Raw genomic sequence first — 24748 nt, forward strand, 5'->3', positions numbered from 1 at the left:
CGCTTATTTTGTATTGTTGAATTTTGATTCAGATACATAATTAACTACGGTAACAAATAATATTTGACTTTTTAGATATTTTAAATTAGAGTAATAGGGATATTACTATAACTTGGTTTGAAACCAAAATGTATAGTACTCCCTCCGTTCCACGAAGCATGACACAGTTTTCTTTTTGGTCTGTCCCACGAAGCATGACACGTTTTTAAAAATGGCAAAAAAATTACCATTTATTCACATTTTCACTTTTTCACCTACCACAATTAACACACAAAATATCAATTTCTTAATTTCCGTGCCGAAAAGAAGTGTGTCATGCTTCATGGGACGGAGGGAGTAAATATTTTTTTTATTGAGTTTCAAATGGTTGCGGATATTAGTTTATAAATTCAAAATGAGTTTCATTGGTGGTATGATATCTAAATATATAATTTGAATTTAACTTTTTTATATTTTTTATTTATATTATTTATTAGTATATAATAATTGTTGCAAGTTATATATGATTATGAAGATTTTTATAAATTTTAAATTGGTTCGACAATTATATGAGTTTGGCGAGAATGAGTAGTACAATCACATACTAATTGTGGTTTCAATGAATGGATGAAATAGCGGCCATATATTAAAAGAAAAGAGAGAAAATCGAAACACCCCTGAAAGCACAAAGGAGCGGACTAGGGGCCAAGCTACGAAAAACCTATCGAAAACACCAGATAGGAAAAGAGAGCTCGTCTAACAAAGAACCAAACAAGAGAAAACAAAAAGAGCGGATAACGGCTTCGGAAGCTCCGGCCAAACCATTGCCCCCAAGCCGCCGTGGCTCTAAGAAAACAAACAAAGAAACGGCAAAAAACCAAAGAGCAAAACCCAACAGGAGAAGACCAGCTTGTCGATGAAGGGAAAACGAGCCACATCCGAGCACCAACCAGCCTCCTAAAACGTCAACTGCTCGAAAAGCAAGAGCAGCTCATGCACACCACCTGCTCGAGGAAAAGGAACAGAGGAAAACCAAGAAAGGGCCTTAAGGAGGCGCTGATCATGGTGCTTCCCAGACCCAAACACGTCGTCCAAACAAATCAAATGCCATCACAGAGCCAAAGCGCGAGAAGAAACCCCCAAAACAAACACCAAATCAACAACCGGGCATGCACACCACGTGTTCGAAGAAAAAATAACAAGAAAGAGCTCAAAAGAGGTCGTCGTTCGAAACCCAAAACCAACGCTGAACGGCACGAACCCTCTTCCATTACCAAGCTTTCAACAGGACCTAACCAAAGCAGAAAAAGGCCAACATAGCACAGACAGCTCATTTAAAACGTAAGAAACTATGACAAGACATATCTTTGATAACAGCACCGCGCACGGCATCCACCGCAAACGGCCACCATCCTTCTTCACGCTCATAATTAGCCATGACATCGGCGGCCGCATTACCCTCCCGGTAAATATGAGAGACGCGAATTTGGAAGTCATTAAGTAACACCAGAGTTTTCTTCCACGAAGACATGAACCTCCAAGGAACATCACAATAATGCGATTGCAGTAAGCCGACGACATACGTCGAGTCCGCTTCAATCCAAAGAGAAAACCAATTTCGAGCATGAGCGATGGAGATAGCAGTAATTACCGCGAGCAGTTCGGCTTCGAAAGCAAATCCAATGCCACCCTTAGTGTGAAAACAGCCTCGGACATGACACCAATTATCCCGGAAAACACCCCCTGCCGAAATGGCCCCCGGAGCACCCAACGCAGAGCCATCAGTATTCACCTTAATCCACGGGTGAGAAGGGGGCCACCAGTTGACATTGATGACCTCCGGCGGAGCCGCGAATCTAGATTGAACTCCAATATTGCGAACAATGAGAAAGTCACTCCAAGAATTAGAAGTAGTTCCCAAACGTGGAAAATTGGTGTCCATTTCCTGAAAAGAAACTTTTATCATTCTAAGAACATGTCGATGATTAAAAACAATATTCTCGAAAATAACATTGTTTCGTCCCTGCCAGATGATCCACAACATGCAAATGAGGCCCGCTTTCCAAAAGTTATGAATTTGTGAGCTAAAATCAACTTTCATAGCAGCAATGAGCAAAGTATGAATATCATGACACTCCAAGAGATATTCCTGACCGAACCAACTCAAGAATTCGCCCCAGGCAGATCGCACGGCATCACAAGACCAGAAAAGATGATCAATAGTTTCAGAATCCCTTTGGCAAAGCGAGCACCAGTTAGGTGCAGTAAGGCCATTTCTAATGAGGCGGTCTAAAGTGGGAAGACGCCTGTGGATAATACGCCAACAAACCAACGACCTACGAACTGGAATGAACGGAGCCCAAAGCCACTTTCCCCAAGAAACCGAAGGGAAACGATGGGAGTGTGCAGCGAACGCTAAGGCGGCCGAAACCTCACATCTGAGAGAGTGTTTCCAAAATCTTGTATCAGTGTCATTACCAACAGGAAGAATCAGGATGTCATAAACAATATCAGGAAAAGATTCAATGAAATCTGCCGTAAAATGCCAAACCCCGTCGAAGAAATAATCGGCAACAGATTGTGTAAGGTAACAATGCATAAAAGAGGGGACATCGAGCTTATCGACCAACTTGTACCCAAGCCAATTGTCAATCCAAAAAAGAGTATAATCACCAGAGCCCACATAAGCATAGGAATTGTTCACCAACTCAGCAATTTCGGGTTTAAGACCGGACCAGACCGAGGAAGCCGCAATGTTCGGCTTAGCGTAACCGAAACGAGTCAAATAGCGAGTGCGTAACAGATTGTAAGCCCAATCCTCGCCCTTAATTAATTTCCAAGCCGCTTTCATCAAGAAAGATTTATTCATAATAGTAAAAGACCGAATCCCCAATCCCCCTTCCTCCTTGAGAGAGGTGAGTCGATTCCAGCTAACAGAGCACACAGGTCTTTTATCAATGCGGCCCGTCCAAATAAAGTTTCTACATTTTTTATCAATCTCATGTAGAAGAGACTTTGGCCAACGAAACGTCATCATAGAATGGATAATGGAACTTTGGATGACAGATTTGACTAAACACAAGCGACCTGCCATAGAGAGTTGTCGACCTTGCCAACTATCAAATTTTTGCAGAATACGGTCTTTGATATGAGCAAAATGGCTAGCCCGGGGACAACCAATAAAAAGATGAACTCCTAAGTATGTCACAGGAAGTTTGCTAATAGCGAAACCCAGCTCACGCTGCAGCGATCTGCCCATCGTGGAAGAAACTCCTGGGCCCAAGAAAAGACTGGACTTCTCGTTACTACAAATCTGTCCAGACAGCGAAGCATAATAGTGCAAAATCTCTTTAATCTTGCGGGCATTTCTGGCCGACGCTCTACAAAAGATAATGATGTCATCAGCATATAACAAATGAGTCGGGAAGAAAGTTGCGCGACTGAAGCTCATAGGCATTAATTGATTAGCCGAAACGCAATTCGTGATCAAGTGGCTAAGAACATCTTCCGCAAGACCGAAGAGAATAGGGGATAGCGGATCCCCTTGGCGCACGCCCCGGGAACAGGCAAAATAGCCACTAGTGCGCCCATTGTAAAGAATAGAAATCCGGGCAGACTTGAAAATAATAGAGATCCAGTTAAGAAACTTTTCATGAAAACCATTGGCCCGGAGCACCTGAATTATAAAATTCCAATTCATGGTGTCGAAGGCCTTCCGAATATCAATCTTACAAGCCATGTTAGATCCACGGCTAGTACGTTTCATGCAGTTAAATCCCTCCGATCCCATCATGGTACAATCGTGGATGGAGCGTCCGGCAATGAACCCAAACTGATTTCCCGAAACGCCGACCGAAGCAATCTTACTCAAACGCGAAGCAAGAATCTTTGAAATCACTTTAAACAAAAAGTTGGAGAGGATAATAGGTCGGAGATCCTCAACAGTTGTGATGTTGTTCTTCTTAGGAATAAGAATAAGAGTGTTGGCATTACAGCCGGCAGGAAGATATGAATTAATAAAGAACCCACGAACAGCACATGTAATATCTTTTTGAATAATCGCCCAACAAATGCGAAAGAACTCTTCCGAAAAACCGTCAGGACCAGGGGCGCTAGAAGCATCCAAATCATGAACAGCCGCTGCAATTTCGACGTCATTAGGAATGGCCACCAGCTCATGATTCTGATCCTCGGTGACAAAGTGATCAATAGTAGCTTCTAATTCAACAAGGTCCACCTGGCGATCATTGTCTTCAGCAAATAAATGTGAAAAGTAACTGACGACATGTTGTTCAATGACGGCCTGATCAGTCTCCAAAATGCCATTAATGTTGAGGTGGCCAATGTGAAGCTTGTTCTTTCTAAATTTGATCATGTTATGGAAGAAAGAAGAGTTTCGATCCCCATCGTGAAGCCAGTTAACACGACTTTTCTGTTTCAAAAGATTATCCTTACGGGATAGCGTAATGTTAATTTTCGCCTGGGCAGCAACTTCAGCCTTGAAAAGATCGTCAGTGTAACCCTCACGAGCAATCTGCTCCTGAATTTCGAGCAAAATCGCAGAAGAGTCCTGTATGGCCGTGTTCACGTTGCCAAACACCTCCTTGTTCCACTTCTTGAGAACGCCTCTTAACCTCTTGAGCTTCATCATAACCCTAAAAATGGGACAATTAGTGTCAGCCAACTGTTGCCAAGAAATACGCACCACTTCCAGAAAAATAGGGTGAGAAGTCCACATGGCAAAGAATCGAAAGTGGTATCTATGAGCAACGTCATCATTCTTGCATTGGAGGATAAGAGGAGAGTGATCAGACGAGACTCTCGGAAGAGCGTGAGTGTTAACCGAATCCCATAAGCCAGCAAAGTCTTCAGAAAACAAAACCCTGTCAAGAACCGATTCCACGTGATGCGGCAGTCGGCCGGACCAAGTATAGAAAAGACCGGAAGTAGGAGAAGCAACAAAATGAGAAGCATCAATGAATTGCCGAAACTCTTTACAAGAACTTCGGTTAGGGACAACCGTGCTGAGACGCTCATGAGCACCAGTGATAGCATTAAAGTCTCCCATGAAAATCATGGCGCCATGTATGTGGTTGAGCAAATCCACCCAAAGTTGACGTCGAGCGATGTGACAATTAGAACCGTGGACCATCGCAATCCTAAAATCAAGATTATTCCATCTGCAATCCAGAATGACAGACTGATCCGAGGTGAAAATCACAGATGTTCGAACAGAAGGGTGAGAAAAAACCCAAATATTGGAGCACCGGTTATTGCGGTTGTTTTGATGACAAGGAGTCATATTAATAGAGTTCCAGAAAGCTAAAGGGACCTTATGAAACGCCATTTTTGGTTCCAAAATACCGATGATCAAAGGATTAAAGGAACAACAGTGTTCCTTTAAGATGCGCCTAGATTCGTCCGTTAAGCCACGGACATTCCAGGCCATGATATTCATAAGTTATATGTGGTTGTTGAGCTGAGAGTCTCTCAGCTCTACTTCATCTGCCCAATTTCTCCTGGCAACATTGGACATGGTTTGCATGGCCCTACTACTGCCGCTAGAATCAATGACAAAGTCTCTTGGTTGAAGCCCTGCTTCAATGGATTTGCGTAGCCTTGACTTTATCCCATCTTCAGCAGGCTGAGATGGGGGCCGATTTTTAGTTCCTGTTGGGCGTCCGCGGCCCCTTTTCAAAGCCTCTTGCGATTGCTCCATCAACTTCTGTGTTTCCACCGCTAAAATATCTTCAATTCTACTAACTTTAATAGCATTCTCTAATGCTAGTTGTTTGAGGTCCGGATTACTGTCATTATTATTCGGCAAGACATTTTCCTCCTCCGCACCAATGCTAGTGGTGCTTTCTTCTTTCTCAAGATCAACCGTTGGTATATTCACATCATCCGCCGTGATAACCAATTCATTATTCACCGGAATGGTGATAGCATCAAGTAAATCAGGTCCATAAACATCCTCCGGCTGATTCCCCGAATCGATGTTGTTGTTTATCTGAACTGTGTGATTGGGGGTATTCTCCTCACACTGAAGAACCTGTACCTTAGTAGAGTCCTTTTCTTTGAAAACTTGCTAAGGAACTTTGTTCTGCTTACAAATGTCCTCACCCTTGTGGCGATCTTTCTGTACCTTACGACATTTAGAGATTTCATGTCCCGTAATTCTACACTTAGTGCAGAACAGAGGTAGGGATTCATAACTGAAGTCAACATAAAAAGCATAATCATCATCCTCGATCAGCAGGTTTTCCGGTAACGGATTAGCGAGGTCAATCTCCACCAAGATCCTAGCGAAATGTCCCATGACTCCGTCCGCCGAAGAATTATCAATTTTGATGGGATGTCCAAGATAACGTCCAATCCCTGTAATGACATCCGGGGTCCAGAATTCCACGGGGAGGTAGTAAACACGAACCCAGACGTGGGCAAGAGAAAAAGACTCACGGTAGGGATCAAAGCGCTGAACCCACTCCCTTAGGCGCATGTGCCCTGATGGCAGGTCCCAAATTTGTTTTTTCTTAGCAAGAGCCTTATCAGTTGCGCAACTAAAACAGAGAGTAAAAAACCCCTTTCCCATGGGGATAAGTTGCCAGTCCGATTCCGTTTGCCATAAACGATCAAGGTCTTTTTTCAAATCCGTGAAAGGCTTCGGCTTCTCCCCTTTTTTCAAAAGCATACGTCCGATCAAAGCATGCTTGAACTTTTCAACTCTCTTAAATTCCGGAGGGATAACCAACGACACCCTATCACCATTCTTAACAGGGCGTAAGGCATGAAATTTGTGTGCCGGCACATCAGGCTTACGTTGATACAGTTGGACAACCTTGGCGTAAGAAGTTGCAGAAGTGCCTTGGTTAGCGCTGCCAACAATTTTCGGTGCGAGGATTTCTTCGCGAACAGCAGGGGCTGCGTTGTTTAGTGAGGCAGCTTTGTGGGAATCAAAGTTCGAGGAGATATGAGGAAGGTTGAGACCGGAGCGATCAATCGCTCGCGGGTGGTTGGAAGGGCTGGGAACGCCGGCGGAAGACGAAGGCATGACGGCGGCCTAGGGTTTCATCGCAGAAACGAGAGAAAAAATCCATTGTGGTTTCAATGAATAAAAGTACATATATAAATAAAATACTAAGTTGTTAGAGTTCTATTTGTTAGATGACTGATAATTTGAGTTATGATTGAATTTAAGTTTATATTTAATGATGCTTTGTTAAATTTTAGATACGATAGATTCTCAAAATTCAATTATGTTTTTTCAAGTTTGAAATGAGATGATGTTAATAAGTCAGTTTTGATTTTTCAAGCTCCAGTCGATATGATGCTCAATAACACAAATCTTTCAAACAACAAAAGAGATGATTCTTATATGTTAGTTGCTCTCTTCGTCCGCTAAGAGTATGTCACAATTGTCATTTTGGGCGTCTGCAAAGATTATGTCACTTTTCTTTTTTGAATATGGTTCCACATCTTCTTATTACATTTGTCCTTACATATACCCTTTATTTATAAAAGGGCTAACTGCCTATAAATCCATAACGTTTTTAAGAAATTGGTTATTGCACAAGATCTAGAAAATTGATTTTAAATCCATAACGTTTCATTTTCGTCTCAAATTAATATGGGGATTGGTTTTTCCTGACGTCGATGTCGGAAATGGCACGGTGGCAGTCGGAATTGATACGGCGGCAGCCGGAATTAACACCATAGCATTACAAATATCCCTTATTTATAAAAGAGCTAATTGTCTGTAAATTCATAACGTTTTTTAGAAATTGGTTATTGCACAAGATCTGAAAAATTGATTTTTAAATCCATGACGTTTCATTTTCATCTCAAATTAATCCGATGACTGTTTTTCCTTACGCCAATGTCGGAAATGACACGGTGGCAGTCGGAATTGATACGGTGGCAGCTGAAATTAACACCATAGCACATTTTTGACATGTGGAATAAAAAATAGAAAAAATCTCCCCTCTCATCGTCTTCCCCCACCCCCAAACCCTAATTTCCTCTACCCCACCTGCCATTATCACCCTCTGCCATCGTCGGCCCCGCCTGCCGCCACCACCTATTATTCTCCCATTTCGTCTCTGAACAATAGCAACGCCGACTACTACAGACGCTCTCTATCTCCGACCAACAACAATGCCCTTTTCTTTCATCAAAATCCCTAAAATAAAATCTTTCTCCCGTCGACTCTCTCTCTGCGAACAACAGCAACGCCGCGACCGCCCTGGTTCGATGGTGACCACAGATCATGCCGCCTGCATGAAATCTCCTAGATCATGCCGGCTCCACCACCTACCCCAACTTATTCCCAACCAAAGTAGGAGATTTTGAGGGGTTTCCAGGCTCGAGTCCTCGTCGCCCTCCTGCAATTAACACTGCCCGATGAAGGTAGGGATGGGGGGAAAAGGCTGATGGAAAGGGTCTGTGGCTATGGGGAAGGTGATGGCGGCGGCGGGGTGGGGAAGGGGAGAGCCGACAGGGGAGGCCGACGAGGGGTTTGGGAGTGGGGGAGGGTGGGGAAGATGATGATGTGAGTTTTTTTTTTCACGTCATATATGTGTCCAAATGTCAATTTCGGTTGCCACCATGTCTTTTTCGGTGTCGGCGTAAGGAAAAATCGGTCACCGGACTAATTTGAGATGAAAATGAAACGTTATGGAATTAAAAGTCAATTTTTCAGATCTGGTGCAATAATCAATTTCTGAAAAACGTTATGGATTTACAGACAATTAGCCCTTTACAAAAAAATCACCTCTTATTCAATTTCAATCACTCATTTCAAATAATGATGGAACCCTTTTTTAACTACATAAAAATCACCAACCATTTTATTAAATCTCGTGCCCAACCAAAATGACATTTTTTTGGCGGACGGAGGGAGTATAATTTTACAAACTCGAGATGATATGGTACTCACATGATCCTTTAAACTCCAGATGAGATGATGCTCCAAAGTTAGTTATACTCTTTCAAACTATAAATAAAAATTCAACCCAAAATTTAGATGTGGTATTTCAAGTTCCAAATGAGATAATGTTCATAAATTCAACGTTTAAAAATTAGATATAATCTTTTAAGCTCCAAGTGATGATATAATCTTTTTAAGGTTTAGAAAAGATTATGATTCAGATGACACATGTATATATACGTCAAATTTAATATATTTTTACTTTTAAAAAAATTAAAACAATTATAAATCATAACATAAAATAAACCCTTCATCGAATTTCCACGGATAACAAATTAATTGGGTTATTGAAAGAGCAGCAAGTTACCAAAGGTCAATACAATTGATACGCTGAATCTCGACTCCTCCATGGAAGAAGCTCCCATTTACACTTCTTTTCTGATAGAAAACAACGCTTCCACTCTTTCTTCACTCTCTTCTCCAACATTTAAACCTATAGCTATCTTTCACCTGCCCATACTGCTTCAAACAAATCAATAAAAATATTCGTCTTTAAAATATAAATAAAATATTGGGGTTATTGCCATAAAATACATCAAGTTTGTCAATTTTCTGGTTTATATCATCACTTTTTTTTGCCAAAAAATACATGAATTTAAGATTGATTCTTAAATATTTCACGGTGAATAACTCCGACGAAATCGAAACCTATGTGGCACGGGCGTGGCATTTAAATATACAAGATTGATGATGATGCGTTGCCACATCCCCACCCATCCCACAGACTGAGCCTCCTCCCCCCACCTTACCCCTTTGGCCCTGCCCGCACCCACGGCCCGACGAAGCCTCCTCTTCCCCCAACCCATTCACTGTATTCGAAAAGCAAAAGAAAAAGAGGGGGAGATATCTTTCTCTTTCCCATCTCATTCCCTCTGTTCACCGATAGCGGCAACAGGCGCCGTTTAGTCCAGCGCCGTTCAGACTTCTGCCCTCGCCGGAAGAGGAGCCATCGCGATGGCGGACATGGTCGTGGGTTTGAAGAGGGAAGAACGACTGTTGGCGCCTAGGGTTTTTAGAGATGACTTAGGGGCTACGACCGTTGGGTGAGCGGCGGTCGAAGGCGACGCCCTTCGCCGGATAGGCGAAGGGGAAGAGGTTGGCCGGATTTGTGGTTTTCTGAGAGAGATTTGTGGTTTTCTATGGTTTTTTAGAGATGGCTTAGGGGCGGTGGTCGGAGGTGAAGCCCTTCGCCGGGTAATCGAAGCAGGAGAGGTGGAGTTGGTGGAATCTGTGTGTGATTATTTGAGGGAGATTTGAGGAAGTGTGGCGATGGCTTCGCTGCCGTTGAGCAAGGGGACGGCGCCGCGTGGCTCGGCTGTAGAACCTAGAGTAGAGGAGGCGATTTAGGGGATGTGGTTTTGCAGAGGGCGCCGCCGCCGCTTGAGAAGTGGTCGGCGGCTCTGTTGGTGGAGGAGGGCGGCGGAGGGGGGCCTCTGCTGGTGGGAGAAGGCGGCGACTCTGTTGGTGGAGGAGGGTGGCGAAGGGGGGAGGGACGACTCTGCTGGTGGGAGGTGGATGAGGACGACGAGTTTGTGACTTGTGTGTGTGTGTCTGAGAGAGAGAGAGAGAGGTGTGTTTGTGTGATTTGGCAACTCCGGTAGCCACGTTGGCAATTCCGGCAATCACGTTGGCAATTCGACTGCCACCTCATACTAATTTGGGCGAAATTGTAAACGATGGGATAATTGCAAATAAGTGATGATATAAATCAGAAAATTAACAAACTTGATGTATTTTATGGCAATAACCCCTAAAACATTTATCTTTTACACAAACCAAACATGTTTTTTTTTTTTTCATGTCAACACCAATACAGAACATAAATATTCATATTTACCGTTCGTGTCTACAAGAAATGAGGCGAATTCCACATAGCATCCGCTGGCCCACTTTTGATTTTCTAAGTTCCATTACAATTGTCCCCAAAAGGACACTAAGCAGTGCAACCTCTTGTGTGTGAACAGTGAGGTCCCGGGTTCAAACCCCACTGCTCCCCCCCTCCCCAACTCCCCCAAATCAAAAAATAAGTTCCATTACAATTTTTTTAGTTTTTACCATCTTTTAGTTACTTTTAATTTATAGTGTAATATTATAATTTTATAATTATTAATTAAGATTCATTAATTCAACTAAGATTTATAATTATTTTTTTATTATTAAATTTATAACTTTATAATTTTAAATTAGTTATTGATTATTCAAAATTTAGAGTACATAATTTTTGTAAATTTTAACTTTTAATTAATATTCATTATATTCTTTCCGTCCATCAAATGCATTTCCTTTTCATAGTGATACGAGTTTTTAATAAATTAATTGAGTGTGTTGTGAATAGAATAAGTGTCTCGTTAATTTTATAATAGTCTTAAATTGACTAATTTGGTTGAATTCATTAATGATAATATTAATAAATAAGAAATAAAACTGAGAGGTTATAACTAAATACTATCTCCGTCCCACTTCAATTGACACACTTGTCTTTTTTGTTTGTCCCACTTCAATTGACACTTTTCAAAAATAGTATGTGGTCTCTACCTTCTCTATGCACATTAAACAAATGGTCTCCACCCACTTTACACACTCAACCCTTTATTCTTAATCTCCGTGCCCAAAGTAAAAGTATCAATTGAAGTGGGACGGAGGGAGTAGGTTATTTGGGTTGAATAGGGGTTTCATTTCCGTAATAATTTTAAATTAGTTAATTTAATTTACTGATGCGTTTATTAATAATAATATTGATATTGATAAATAATACTAGGTCATATTAAAAGTTATAAGTAGTTAAATGTGTGAGGGAATACTTATAATAACGAAAATATATAACGTGTGAGGTTATAATTTTTTTGTGGACAAATAAAAATGATAAATTGAGTATCTTTTTTGTGGATGAAGAAAATAATATTCTCTCTGTTCCATAAAAATATAAATACTTTTCTTTTTTCGTCTATTCCATAAAAGCATGCCTACCTCATTTATAGTAATAATTCTCTCACTAAATATCATAATCAAAGTGGAACTTTTTTTCATTAACACTACACTTTATAGGATTTCTTAAAGGGGCAAAATGATATATATCCATTCTGAAAGATAAAACATAAAAAATACCCACCTTTTATAAAATATATAAATATACTCGTTTAGGACATTTTTGCCCTTATGTCGAGCACTAGTGTATTTTGCACTGATACTCGACAACTATGCTCGACTTATAATCGATAAATGTCGAGCATTAGTGTATTTTCTAAGAGTGCTCGACTACAAATGCTCGATTGTTCGACTCGCAATGGTTGAGCATGTCGAGCATTGGAGTATTTATCACTATTGCTCGACTCGCAGAAGTCGAGCATTAATATTTTTATCACAAATATGCAATGTTCGACATGCTCGACTAATGCATGTCGAGCATTAGTGTATTTACAACTGATCGACCACTAAAAAAATGCACAATTTGCGGCCAGAATTACCGGCGGCCCACCGACGACGGAGGGGGTGCCCCGTGTTTTTCAAAATAATGGTGGAAATATCGGCGGCATCTAATATTAATTAATTTATATACTTAAATATATTACCGGCGGCGGAGACTGCCGGTGACGTCCGGCAATAGCACCACCGTCGTCCGATCAACATTGCCGGCGACGGTGGCGCCACCGCTAATCACCGGCGGCACATGCCGCCGGTAAAATTCCGGCAAAACTCCACCGTTCGACGATGTTCATTTGCCGCCAGTATATGGATCACCGACCCCATCCCCAGTTGCTGATCCCAATCACCCACCCCCAGCCGTCGGTAATTATGGTAATTTTTGTTAGATTAAATTTTATAGATTAAGTATGAATAAATAAATTTTAATTAATTTATAGTATGATTAAGTATGAATTTGTTTGTTTATTAAGTATGAATTTGCTAGATTAATTTATTTATTTTAGATAAATTTGTTAGATTAAGTATGATTAAGTAAATTTTAATTGGAATCAAGAATCGTAAGTAGAATCCCAACTAATCACACTTTAATTGAAAAATCTTAACAAGACTCTTCACTAATCTTCACTAATCACTCTTCAATTGAATAATCTTAACAAAACTCTTCACTAATCTAGTTTTGAATCAAAAATCTTAAGTAGAATCCCAACTAATTACTATTCAATTGAAAAATCTTAACAAGATTATTCACTAATCTAGTTTGGAATCAAGAATCTTATGTAGAATCTCAACTAATCACTCTTCAATTGAAGAATCTTAACAAGAATCTTCACTAATCTAGTTTGGAATCAAGAATCTTAAGTAGAATCACAACTAATCACTCTTCAATTGAAGAATCTTAACAAGACTCTTCACTAATCACTCTTCAATTGAATAATCTTAACAAGAAACTTCACTAATCTAGTTTGGAATCAAGAATCTTAAGAAGAATCTTCACTAATCTAGTTTGGAATCAAGAATCTTAAATAGAATCCCAACTAATCACTCTTCAATTGAAGACTCTTAACAAAGCTCTTCACTAATCTTCACTAATCACTCTTCAATTGAATAATCTTAACAAGACTTTTCACTAATCTAGATTGGAATCAAGAATTTTAAATAGAATCCCAACTAATCACTCTTCAATTGAAGAATCTTAACAAGAATCTTCACTAATCTAGTTTGGAATAAAAAATCTTAAGTAGAATCTCAACTAATCACTCTTCAATTGAAGAATCTTAAATGAATTAGAGTTATGATTGATGTGTATGATATTGTATATTGAAATATAGTTTAAATGAATTAAGGTTATTAATGTATGATATTGTATACTAAAATAGAGTTTAAATGAATTAATAGGTACTAGACGTATACAATTGAGTTTAAAATACATTACAAATACCAAATTAAAATACTTATGGGGTATAATCTAGATTAATAAAAAAATTAATAATAATAATAATAATAAATTAATAAATAAATATTTTTTTGACATAAAAATAAAGATGGAAACGAGACCGATCACTAATTAACGACATGTCTTGGATATCATCTCGACATATTCTAAGGTTATGAATGTATGATATTGTATATTAAAATAGAGTTTAAATGAATTAATAGGTACTAGATATATCAATAACACGAGTGTTCTCTACTAGTGACCACTTGAAAGGAACTTCAAGGTTAAGCGTGCTTGACTTAGAGCACAACTAAGATGGGTGACCGACCGAAAGTTCGTCTAACGTATACAATACTGTATAAATACGGAAATACTTGTGTGGAATAAATAAATAAATAAAATAATAATAAAAAAAATGCCGGCGGCAATGCGCCGCCGCTAATCACCGGCGGCCTCTGCCGCCGGTATTACTCCACCACATTCGACAAGCGGTGCCACCGCCGTCCGGTCAACATTATCAACGGCAATGCGCCGCCGCTAATCACCTGCGGCCACCGCCGCCGGTAAAAGTCCGACGAAGCTCTGCCGATCAACAACGACATTCACCGGCGGCGATCGTTTGCCGCCGGTAAACGAATCACCGCCGAGGAAATTATCGGCGGTAACCCGTCGCCGGTATTCATTTTTTCGATGGCCGCCTCACGATTACTGACGGCAAATGCCGTCGGTATTTGCGCATTTTTTTGTAGTGGACATGCTCGACGTGCATTAGTCGAGTATGTCAAGCAAAGTTCGCGATTTCAATATTTTTCATGAATTAAGTAAGGGTAGCTTTGTCCTTTCAAGCTCAAAATGAGTAGTTTTTATAGTTTTCTTTTATAGTGGTATTTTTTATTTTTTTATCTTTGAGAATGGGTAAAAAGAACCATTAACCCTTTCTTAAAACTCATGTTATCTTATACTCCCTCCGTCCCACTCCAATAAGCTCACTTCTTTTGGGCAAGGAGATTAAGAAAACTTACTTTTTAGTAGGAAAGTGGTAGTAAAGTGGTGTGATCCACACTAATTAAGTACAACTTTTTTACCCAAAAAGGAAAATGAGCATATTGGAGTGAGACATTCCAAAAAGGAAAATGAGCCTATTGGAGTGGGACGGAGGGAGTACTATGTATGTTTTTATGGGACGGATGAAGTAATATTATTTTTATGATAAATAGTACTCCCTCCGTCTCGACTTTTGGTATCCAGTTCAGAACGGCACGGATTTTAATAAAGTGATTGATGTGTTGTCAGTGAAATAAGGGTCCTACATTTTATGTGAGAGTTAAAATAATTAAAGTAGAGTAAAGGCCCCACCTACTTTTACTAAAAATAGAAATGGATACCAAAATGTGGGACGGCCAAAAAAGAAAAATTGGATACTAAAAACTGGGACGGAGGAAGTACTAATTAAAATCTTAAATTAATAAAATAATTAATAGTTTTCAAATTCAAATCCATCATCTTTAAAATGATTTGTTTCGTATTAAAAAATAAAATAAAATAAAAGAGTAATGCTAAATAGTCACATTGTGGCCACCCACACACTAGTATAATAAGAAAAATCTTGATTTATTTAATTTATTTTTTAAAATAAAAATAAGATTTAGTTATTTTATTATATTCTCTACATTGTAATTATTTTTTTGTAATTTTTTGGTAACTTTCTTATTTTTATTAAAAATAAATTAAAAATAGAAAATGCAAAAAAAAATTAAAAAAAATAAGTACAATGTAGAGAATATAGTAAAATAACTAAATCCTATTTTTATTTTAAAAAATAAATTAAATAAATTAAGATTTTCCTTATTATACTAGTGTGTGGGTGGCCACAATGTGGCTGCATATATTTATTGAAAATAACATTGTGGAATAAGATATCATCCGATAAGAGCAAGAGATCCGACTTTAATCTGGTTTTCCTTGCCCAGCGCAGACAATGAATAGAGAATTGTAAAAAGGAAAAAGAAATAAAATGAGAGAAACAAAAGGCTGGAGGCCCCACTCCGCCGTAAACATGAAGTAGTGCACGTGTCCTGGCACAACTCCTATAAAACCCCTCACGCATGTTCCACTCCACGCGCCAACTCCTTTGCCCCAAATCCCAACTGAATCATCGCACAATTTCTCTTCTCCACATCACAACCAACAATGGCTGCCCGCTGAAATCCCCTTAAACCAATTCCAAACTAAAAAGAAAGAAAAATTATTTCTTTCTTGATTACGACTGATTAAGATAATGGAATCCGAGCTCAAAGAGCTTAATGCTCATCCACAGGCTGCCCCGCAACCCGAATCCGATGCCCGCCCGCTCCTCAAACCCGAATCCGAGAACCCGGCGTCCAGCCAGAGCACCAGCATCGAGGAGCTGGACAAAAAGTACGCCCCCTACGTCCGCTACGACGTATACGGGCCAATGGGGCGGGGGGAGCTGCCGTGGGTCGAGAAGTTTCTACTCGGATTTGCACTCATGTCTCTGCTGCCGGTGAGAGTGGCGGCCGGGACGGCGATTCTGGTGGTCTATTACGTGATCTGTCGCTTCTGCACGGCGTTTCTAGCTCCAAATACGGAGGATGAGCAGGAGGATTACGCCCACATGGGTGGCTGGCGGAGGGCCGTGATTCTGCGGAGCGGTAGGTTTTTGTCGAGGGTTTTGCTCTTCGTTTTCGGCTTCTATTGGATTTCTGATAAGAGTGGGGGTCGTGAGGTTGATGGAGAGCTCAACACTGAGGTACTTCATTTTTTTTTCTTCTTCCTTCCTTTTTGCTGCTGTTTAGTTGGTATTACTTTAGATTGAATTATTTTTTCTGATGAATTTGGGTATTTCCTGAAGTGTTTTGATGCATCTGAGAGTGCATGAGGCGAGTTGATTGCTTGTGTTTGCCTGCCTCACGTAGGATTTGTGGCTTGAGGTATAATTGGCTCCATGTGATAGTGAAAATGACACGATGAGTTTAATGAATGGGTAAATGAGATGAGTGAAATGGCATTGGATGAAATATATTAGTACTAGCTTTAGATATAGCCCTGGCTAGAAAAGCTAAAAAAATGCCTAAATTTTGTTTCAGCATTCCAGAAGTACTAAACAATCCAAGGCATTTTCTGAGATGGGAATGAGTTTGCTCAAAAATGAACAAAGAGATCACTTCCCTGCCTTGCATACGGGGCATGCGGATAATGTTCCAGGGAAGAGGATACATTCCATTCGCTGGAAATCAGTTCTTTCTCTAGGTGTCCTTGTGGTCCGACTGACAGTCAATTAGCAAGAACTCGTCAAGGTTACTGATTATGATAGAATAGGTATCCTATTTATAGGGTAGCAGGCATGTATAGAGGATCATAATTCATGATACTTTAATTTAAGAATTAGTCATCACATTTCCTTATGTCTCTTTTTCTTTGGAATACCATGTAACATCATCTCCAACCAACCTTATTATCATTCAATTTTTCGGGCAATCATTGAGGAATTGATACCAAAAAACTAACTTCCATTTATGAGGCAAACATATAAAAAGAGGGATGTACTTAGGCAGCACAGTCAGCTAATTAGTGGCTAGTTGAATGTAGGATTAAGTTGTCATTTCAGTTTATGGAGAATCTGCCTACTTTGGCCATATATTATTGAACTCAAAAGGGGTTAAATGTAAGATTTAGCATTTCACTGACATATTTGGTGATGAGGTGGCTGAAGTTTGTAATACACTCTTGAAAAGGCTGTGAGATTTTCAATACTTGAGCTGTGGACTCTGTTCGATGATTAGCACTTAAGGTTGCCGTATTTTATTCAGGATACCCTTTACCAGTATTTCTCTTTAGAATGAGTTTACATATAGAGATGATATTATAATATGTATATATCATATTTGATTAGTAGACCATATTCTTTACTGATTGGGTTACTTGCAGCTTATTTTATGATTTTGCTTCCTGAAGATTCGAAGAATATGTCTAGTTATGTGATATTCTTGATTTGCCTCGTGCATTTTTCAATTTTTTCAGTCTGCAGATAGGAATGAATCAGAAGCGTTGGAAGGATATGGAGCTATTGTATCGAACCATATATCTTACTTAGATATATTATATCATATGTCTTCCTCTTTCCCAAGCTTTGTTGCCAAGGTGAGTTAACACTTGCTGTTATCGTAATATGTATGCCTTTTAGAGGCATATTTAACTTGATGTGATGCTAACATGTCTATTGTCTTCTTTGTTGATTATGTTAATTTGCTGCTGAAGAGATCTGTGGCTAAACTTCCTCTTATCGGTCTTGTAAGGTGGGTTCGTATACTTCAATACATCATAGACAAACCTTTTTTCTGCTTCTCCAATATGTATTTATTAGAAAAATACAAATGAAACCCAAGGACGCCATGTTCCATGTGCTGTTCATTGTGACATGTTTCAACTCAAAATTGATAATTTGATCTATCAAATTATTGAGTTCCATTATTTTGGGTTTTAAGATATAGGAATTTGAGTGTCTTTTGGATTTCTGCATGAATAATCATTTTATCAACCCATTAGGAACCAGTAAGTGCCTTTTTGTCCCACTTTTAGATTATTTTCCTTGGAATTTATTATTTGGGGGTACTCCGGTTGTTGTTTTTGTCATTTTCCACAATATAACATGCGTGTTAACACTGTCATTTCCATTGCAACAATGCAACAATTTTTACTCTGACATCTTAACGGAGCAGGATAAGTTTATTTATTCAAGCATAAATCTTTCTCAGCCACTTTCTTTTCTCATGTGTGAACCCATATCTTCTTCCAAGGTGCATATCACAGGTGTAACTATTTACCTTATTATTTTCTCATTACAGCAAGTGTCTCGGTTGTGTCTATGTGCAGCGTGAATTGAAGTCATCGGACTTCAAAGGGGTTTCAGGTAAATTTTCTTTCGCTGCACAAAGTAAATAATTTGGCCTATAGATGATTAACTAAAAGGAAGTCATCTTGGGATGGCTGAAATTAGGAACAATAAATCAATTTGTGAGATAGAATGCTATTTTATTATGTGAGCTTTATTTGTCTAGAAAAATAAAAAAAGACACCTATGTAAACTACACAATTATTTACTACTCCATCCGTCCCACATTTTAGTATCCATCTTTCCATTTTAGTCCATCCCACAATTTAGTATCCATTTCTATTTTTAGTAAAAGTACTCCATACAACCCTATAAAATGTGGGCCCCTTAATCCACTTTAATTACTTTAACACTCTCATAAAGGTGGGACCCTTATTTATTCCACTCACAGCACACTCAACCACTTTATTAAGACCCGTGCCATTCTCAAATGGATACTAAAATGTGGGACAGAGGGAGTATTAGATTCAACCCTTAAGAGTAAAAGTTGTTCATCAGTTCAGTTCAAGTCAACATAGCCTATTCTAGTTCCCGAAATGGATAGTTTCCTCCAAAACAGAAACTTTTTTATTTTTATTTTTTGGTAATTAACAGTTAAATTTTAAAGACTTTTGGCCTCAGTGTTAACCACTCTACCAACACACGAGCACTTCCAAAACAGAACTTAACAATTATTTATGTGAACATGTGAAAACCTGCTGTGTAACGGGCACATTCTCTGCCTTACTAGATTGGATCCAACTATTTTCTACTTAATGTGTCTTTGCTGTTTGCAGGTGTTATCACTGAAAGAGTTCAAGAAGCTCATCAAAATAAATTTGCTCCGAAGATGCTGCTTTTCCCAGGTTATCTTTGTGATGACATTTATACCTTCTGGGTTTTGCACCCTTCCCTGACTATTATATGTTAGCTTCGTTAATCACTCGGACCCATGCCATTAAAGAATGAGTTGCTAGTGAGAAGTAGAGATAAATTTTCTAACAACAGTTCTTTGTGATTTAATGTTAATAAAATGCATATTAATAGCATTATTTTTCTCTGGGGTATACTGGGACGAAGCAAAGGGTAGCATCATAAAATAAATCCCATTGGAAAATCATATAGACATAATGAGTGTAGCTAAATTTCTTAGATAATATTTTACTGCATAAAAAAATAAGTCCGATTTAATTATTTACATAAGGTTAGTAGTATAATTTATATATTTGACAAAGTTACAGTTTTTATAAAATTTAAATTGGTTTGAATAGTCATTAATTTGACCTCTTACATTGGTTTGTTTATAGAATTCAAATTCATAATTTTAACATGTTTATTATGTATTTTAGGATTTTGATTTATTATTATATATATAACATAGAGCATGTGTTCATCCATTGGATGTCCCGAAGGCCGAATGAACTTTATTTTTGAAATTTGTATTTTAAAAAAAATGACTGAATAAATATGATTTTAATGTTCATTCAAAAAATATACTGCAAATAGATGGTTTGTACATCTTGAAATATCTATATGATAGAAAACGGAGTACTAATTATCATTTATACTGCTTTTGATTTTTGATGAATTTATATACTTGTACTCATTATCAATTAATAAAATTTAATCGGTATTTCAACTATTAAAAATACAGAGTTGAAAAATAATTCTAGATTTAGGTTCTTCATTGATTAATTGATGTGGATTTTTGTTTTAAATAATTCGCATATGCTTATATTTTGATTTTGTTTAATATTTATATTTATTTATTTAAAATATCGTTCAATTTTGATGCTCGCCGTATATCGCACGGGCGGACGCGGACGTAGACGTACTAGTTCTAGTTAAAAGAGTCTCTAGTTTGTCTAACTAGTCTTTTGTGTTTTAACAGAAGGCACAACCACAAATGGCGACTACCTCCTCCCATTCAAGACTGGTGCATTTTTGGCAAAGGCTCCAGTAGTTCCTGTCATTTTAAGATATCCCTACCAGAGATTCAGTCCCGCATGGGACTCTATATCTGGGGTGAGTTGTTATATCGTACTCTGTTAGAATTCATTGTTTAGTTCTCTCAGTGACATTTTCTTCACTACATGTGCTCTAGTATTTGCCATGGTAGAAAGTTCTTCTGTTCAATTTGAGTTAATGGGATAATTTGTTACTGTTTTCATTCCCTCAATCTGTATGAGATTGGCATGTTATTTTTGCTGGACAATCTTGAGTTAATTGGCCTCCTTTTCATAAAACTACTTGCAGATCATACATCATTCTTTACAGTTTTCCTTATGTACTTCAATGGTTACCCACTTACCCTACAATCATAAACATAGATTCTGGAAATCACAAAGATTGGTTTTTGTACTGAACTTTTGTAGCTGTTCACTAATGACCAAGAAATTCCTCTAACTTGTCTGCGTAATAATTCAATTAATGTGCTGATAATTTATATCTTTCACAGATGCGCCATGTGATTCTTCTTCTATGCCAGTTCGTGAATTACATTGAAGTGAAGAAGTTACCAGTTTATCACCCCTCAGAACAAGAAAAGGAAGATCCCAAGCTTTATGCAGAAAATGTGAGACAGCTGATGGCTCATGAGGTACCTATTTTCTGAATGTCGCTTTTAGCTATAATTATTAGGTGTGAAAATTTGCATCAATTGGTTGCCTTTGGAATCACATGAAATTCATTTTCTAGAGTCCACTCTGTCATTTGTCTTGCATTGATGAATTGGGCTTCCACTATTCCTGGACCAAATAACATGATGTTTAGTAATCTATTGACTACATCATATGTAATAAAAAAATCTATTTCTTAATAGGGAGAAGCTTATGAACTGCAAGCTGTAGAAAACTGAAAATCGAGGCCCAGTTTTTGTGATACTGTGGCTGCCGTTTACTACATTTATCTGAAAGGAATTTCCTGTTGCTCTTATGTTGCAGGGCAATCTGGTTCTTTCAGATATTGGATTAGCAGAGAAACGAGTTTATCATGCTGCTCTTAATGGTAATATTAGTATGCCTACTGTTTTGCATCAGAAAGACGATTGATAAATTCATCGTCTTGCTGTGAATGTGTAGCTAGTCCATTGATTTGCTAACGAATAAAATTTAGGCTGCCGGAGACTTACCTGGAGCCAGAATCCATTACAATTATGTTGAGCTCTGTAACTATTTATACACAAAATGATGGTCTGAATGAGATGTTATAATGCTTCTCGATTTGAATAACTCTCCTTTATCTGCTTTGCATGCATGGCGTAGGAATAATTGATTGCCCTGGAAGCCTTTGGTTAAAAATGTGGCTAATCTGAATGGATCTCTTTGGTTGTTCCTGCAGGTTTATTATGTGAAAGATAACCCGAGTTCGACGTGTATATATTCATATAATGAATGTACTTTTTGACCCATAAAAGTGAAAACTAATGCAGATAGAAGAAATCAACGGTCGTCTATATGATCTCTAAATATTCTCCAGAAACCTTTTTTTACTGCTGCAGCTTTGGTGGGATTTTCTCTATGCTCTCTTTGTTTCATATATTAGGCAGCATTACTTTTGAAAACTCAGACGCAGTAGACTTTTTTGAGTCTTGGTCTTAGAATGCGAAGGTTCCAGTATTTCATTCTTGCGACGTAAATTAGAGCAGATTTGTATATAGCCGGGAAAACTCATTCTTTTATTATCTCTAACACCTACTTCTACTTGTTTAGGTTGCCGGATTTGAAGATTGAACTGTTATAGAATCTTAGTTTAGTCTCCCAAAGTGTATATCAAACTGAGGATTATGTTATGATAGTTTATTTAGTGATGACCATGTTTTATCATTTGCTTCGTTGGATATTGTTATCATTTTACCCTTGAAATATATGAATGTATATATGAAGAGGCAGGCTTTAGCAGTAATGTTATGTTCGTTAACCCATTTGTAGGAATTCTGATAATTGTTGAATGATTGAGAATACAGAGGACATCTTGACATTTGTAAATTGAAGGATATGTAGATGTTCCCACGTCCTCGTCGAGTCTCGACAGGTGTCAGATTGGGGTGCAGCCACGCCTCAAACAACTTGAATGAGTGTCATTCCTAATACAAGAATGAAAATCAAATTTGTAAAATACAAAAAGCTCAACTAACCAACACAAATAGTATGGGAATAAACGTCGTCCCTTCATATGTAAAGATAGCATCTACGACCAAAATTAAAACATGAGCTCATGACTGTGACCAAACTTTAGTTTGCATGCATATGAGAGGCTGTTTATCTGAGCTTATAAGCTTAATTATTCAAACACTTTGATAATTTATAAATTTTTAAGAAATTACATCTTATTAAGCTCTTATAATATCTTATAAGCTCCAAAAGAGAATATATATATATATATATATATATATATATATATATAGGGATGTCAGTGTGTGGGTATTACCCGAACCAGAACCATTAAAATTATTCTGATTCTGGATTTGGAACCACCCGTTAATTATTGGATCCGGACCAGATCCGGACCATTGAGTGATAAACTCAAATGGTCCGGGTAGGTTAATTACCCATGGGCCAAATAAGACCCATGGACCCAATAATACCCAGTAACTCATACACCAAGTCCAAATTTTTTTTTCCTCCCCAATCCCACGCCAGCCGCCACCCCACCCCCCCCCCCAATCCCCACCCCCACCCCAATTTTTTTTTAATTTCTTTTAAGAAAAATTCTCCCCAACCCCACCCCAGCCCCGCCACCCCCACCCACCCCACCCACCCCGACCCCTGCAATTTTTTTTTTAATTTTCTTTTAAAATTTTTCCTCCCCAATCCCACCCCAGCCCCGCCACCCCCACCCACCCACCCCCCAACCCCCACCCCCCCCCCCCCCCCCAAAAAAAAATTTTAATTTTTTTTTAAAATTTTTCCTCCCCAATTCCACCCCCACCCACCCCACCCCCCTAATCCCCCCCCCACCCCCCAATTTTGTTTTTGAAATTTTTCTCCCCACCGCCCTCACCCCTACCCACCCCACCCCCACCCCCCAAAATTTTATTTTATTTTTAAATTTTCTCCCCATCCCCCTTTCCAAAAAAATTATTTTTTTTTATTTTTTTAAAATTTTCTACCCAGCCCAACCCCAACCCCACCGACCGCAACCCCTCCCCCATTTTTTAAAATTATATTTATGTCGTTCGGCTCTATAGCTTTCGATCAACACTTGCACTTTTGTTACATAATTTCTAATGTAATAGATCGAACTATTTAATAAACGATAACAAAAAATTACAAAATGATGCACGCCGTTTTCATTGTTCAATCAAATTCTTGACCCATAAAGGGGTGGGGAGAAAAATTTAAAAAAAAGGGAGGGAAGGGGAGGGGGTTGGTGGATGGGTGGGGATGGGGAAAAAAATTAATTTTTTTTTTTGGGTAGGGGTGGGGGGTGGAAGAGGTGGGATTGCAGAGAAAATTATTTAAAAAAAATTGGGGTGGGGGGTGGGTGGGAGTGGCGGGGCTGGGGTGGGATTGGGGAGGAATTTAAAAAAAAAAACAAAAAAATTGGTGGAGGGGTGGGGGGTGGATGGAGGTGGCGGGGCTGGGGCGGGATTGGGGAGGAAAAATTTTAAAAAAAAGTTTTTTTTGGGGGGGGGGGTGGGGGTGGCGGGGCTGGGGTGGGATTGGGGAGGAAAATTTTTTTAAAAAATAAAAATAAATAAAAAAATTTTGGGTGGGGGGGGTGGGGGTTGGAGGGGTGGGTGGGGGTGGTGGGGATGGGGTGGGATTGGGAAGGAAAAATTAAAAAAAAAAAATTGGGGGGGGGGGGGGGGGGGGGGGGGTGGGGGTGGCGGCAAAACAGGTCAGGTCGGATCGGACCCATAACAAACGGGTCGGGTCGGATCTGACCCGTCAGGTTTTGGGTCTAAATGGGTCGGGTCTAGAACCAGAACCAGAACCGTTGCTTTATAGCTCAACGGGTAATGAACGGTTCTGGTTCTGGTCCGGGTAATACCCACCCACTGACATACCTATATATATATATATATATATAT

At 38.9% G+C, this 24748-nt stretch overlaps 1 protein-coding gene across 2 annotated transcripts; it reads left to right on the forward strand.

The window, feature by feature from the left end:
* The first annotated feature begins 15932 nt into the window (after positions 1-15932).
* On the forward strand, positions 15933-22538 carry LOC131003334 (lysophospholipid acyltransferase LPEAT1-like). 2 transcript variants are annotated; one of them, XM_057929857.1, is made up of 9 exons: positions 15933-16593; positions 17865-17984; positions 18102-18139; positions 18689-18753; positions 19512-19580; positions 20606-20739; positions 21173-21313; positions 21657-21720; positions 22054-22538. In XM_057929857.1, exons 1-9 carry the CDS (start codon positions 16102-16104, stop codon positions 22071-22073), a joined length of 1143 nt encoding a protein of 380 aa, XP_057785840.1. In that variant the 5' UTR covers positions 15933-16101; the 3' UTR covers positions 22074-22538. The 2 variants fall into 2 exon arrangements, with proteins under 2 accessions (XP_057785840.1, XP_057785839.1); XM_057929856.1 differs by lacking the exon at positions 22054-22538 and having other exon boundaries at positions 21657-21944.
* Positions 22539-24748: the final 2210 nt, after the last annotated feature.

The sequence above is a fragment of the Salvia miltiorrhiza genome, unplaced genomic scaffold (assembly GCF_028751815.1).
Source record: "Salvia miltiorrhiza cultivar Shanhuang (shh) unplaced genomic scaffold, IMPLAD_Smil_shh original_scaffold_190, whole genome shotgun sequence".
NCBI lineage: Eukaryota > Viridiplantae > Streptophyta > Magnoliopsida > Lamiales > Lamiaceae > Salvia > Salvia miltiorrhiza.

Bases quoted from the DNA above. Each gene is read 5' to 3' on its own strand.
- LOC131003334 (XM_057929856.1), top strand. From the start codon at position 16,102: ATGGAATCCGAGCTCAAAGAGCTTAATGCTCATCCACAGGCTGCCCCG. The intron at 16,594-17,864 runs GTACTTCATTTT...CAATTTTTTCAG, and splicing joins ATGGAGAGCTCAACACTGAG to TCTGCAGATAGGAATGAATC. The intron at 21,314-21,656 runs GTACCTATTTTC...CTTATGTTGCAG, and splicing joins GACAGCTGATGGCTCATGAG to GGCAATCTGGTTCTTTCAGA.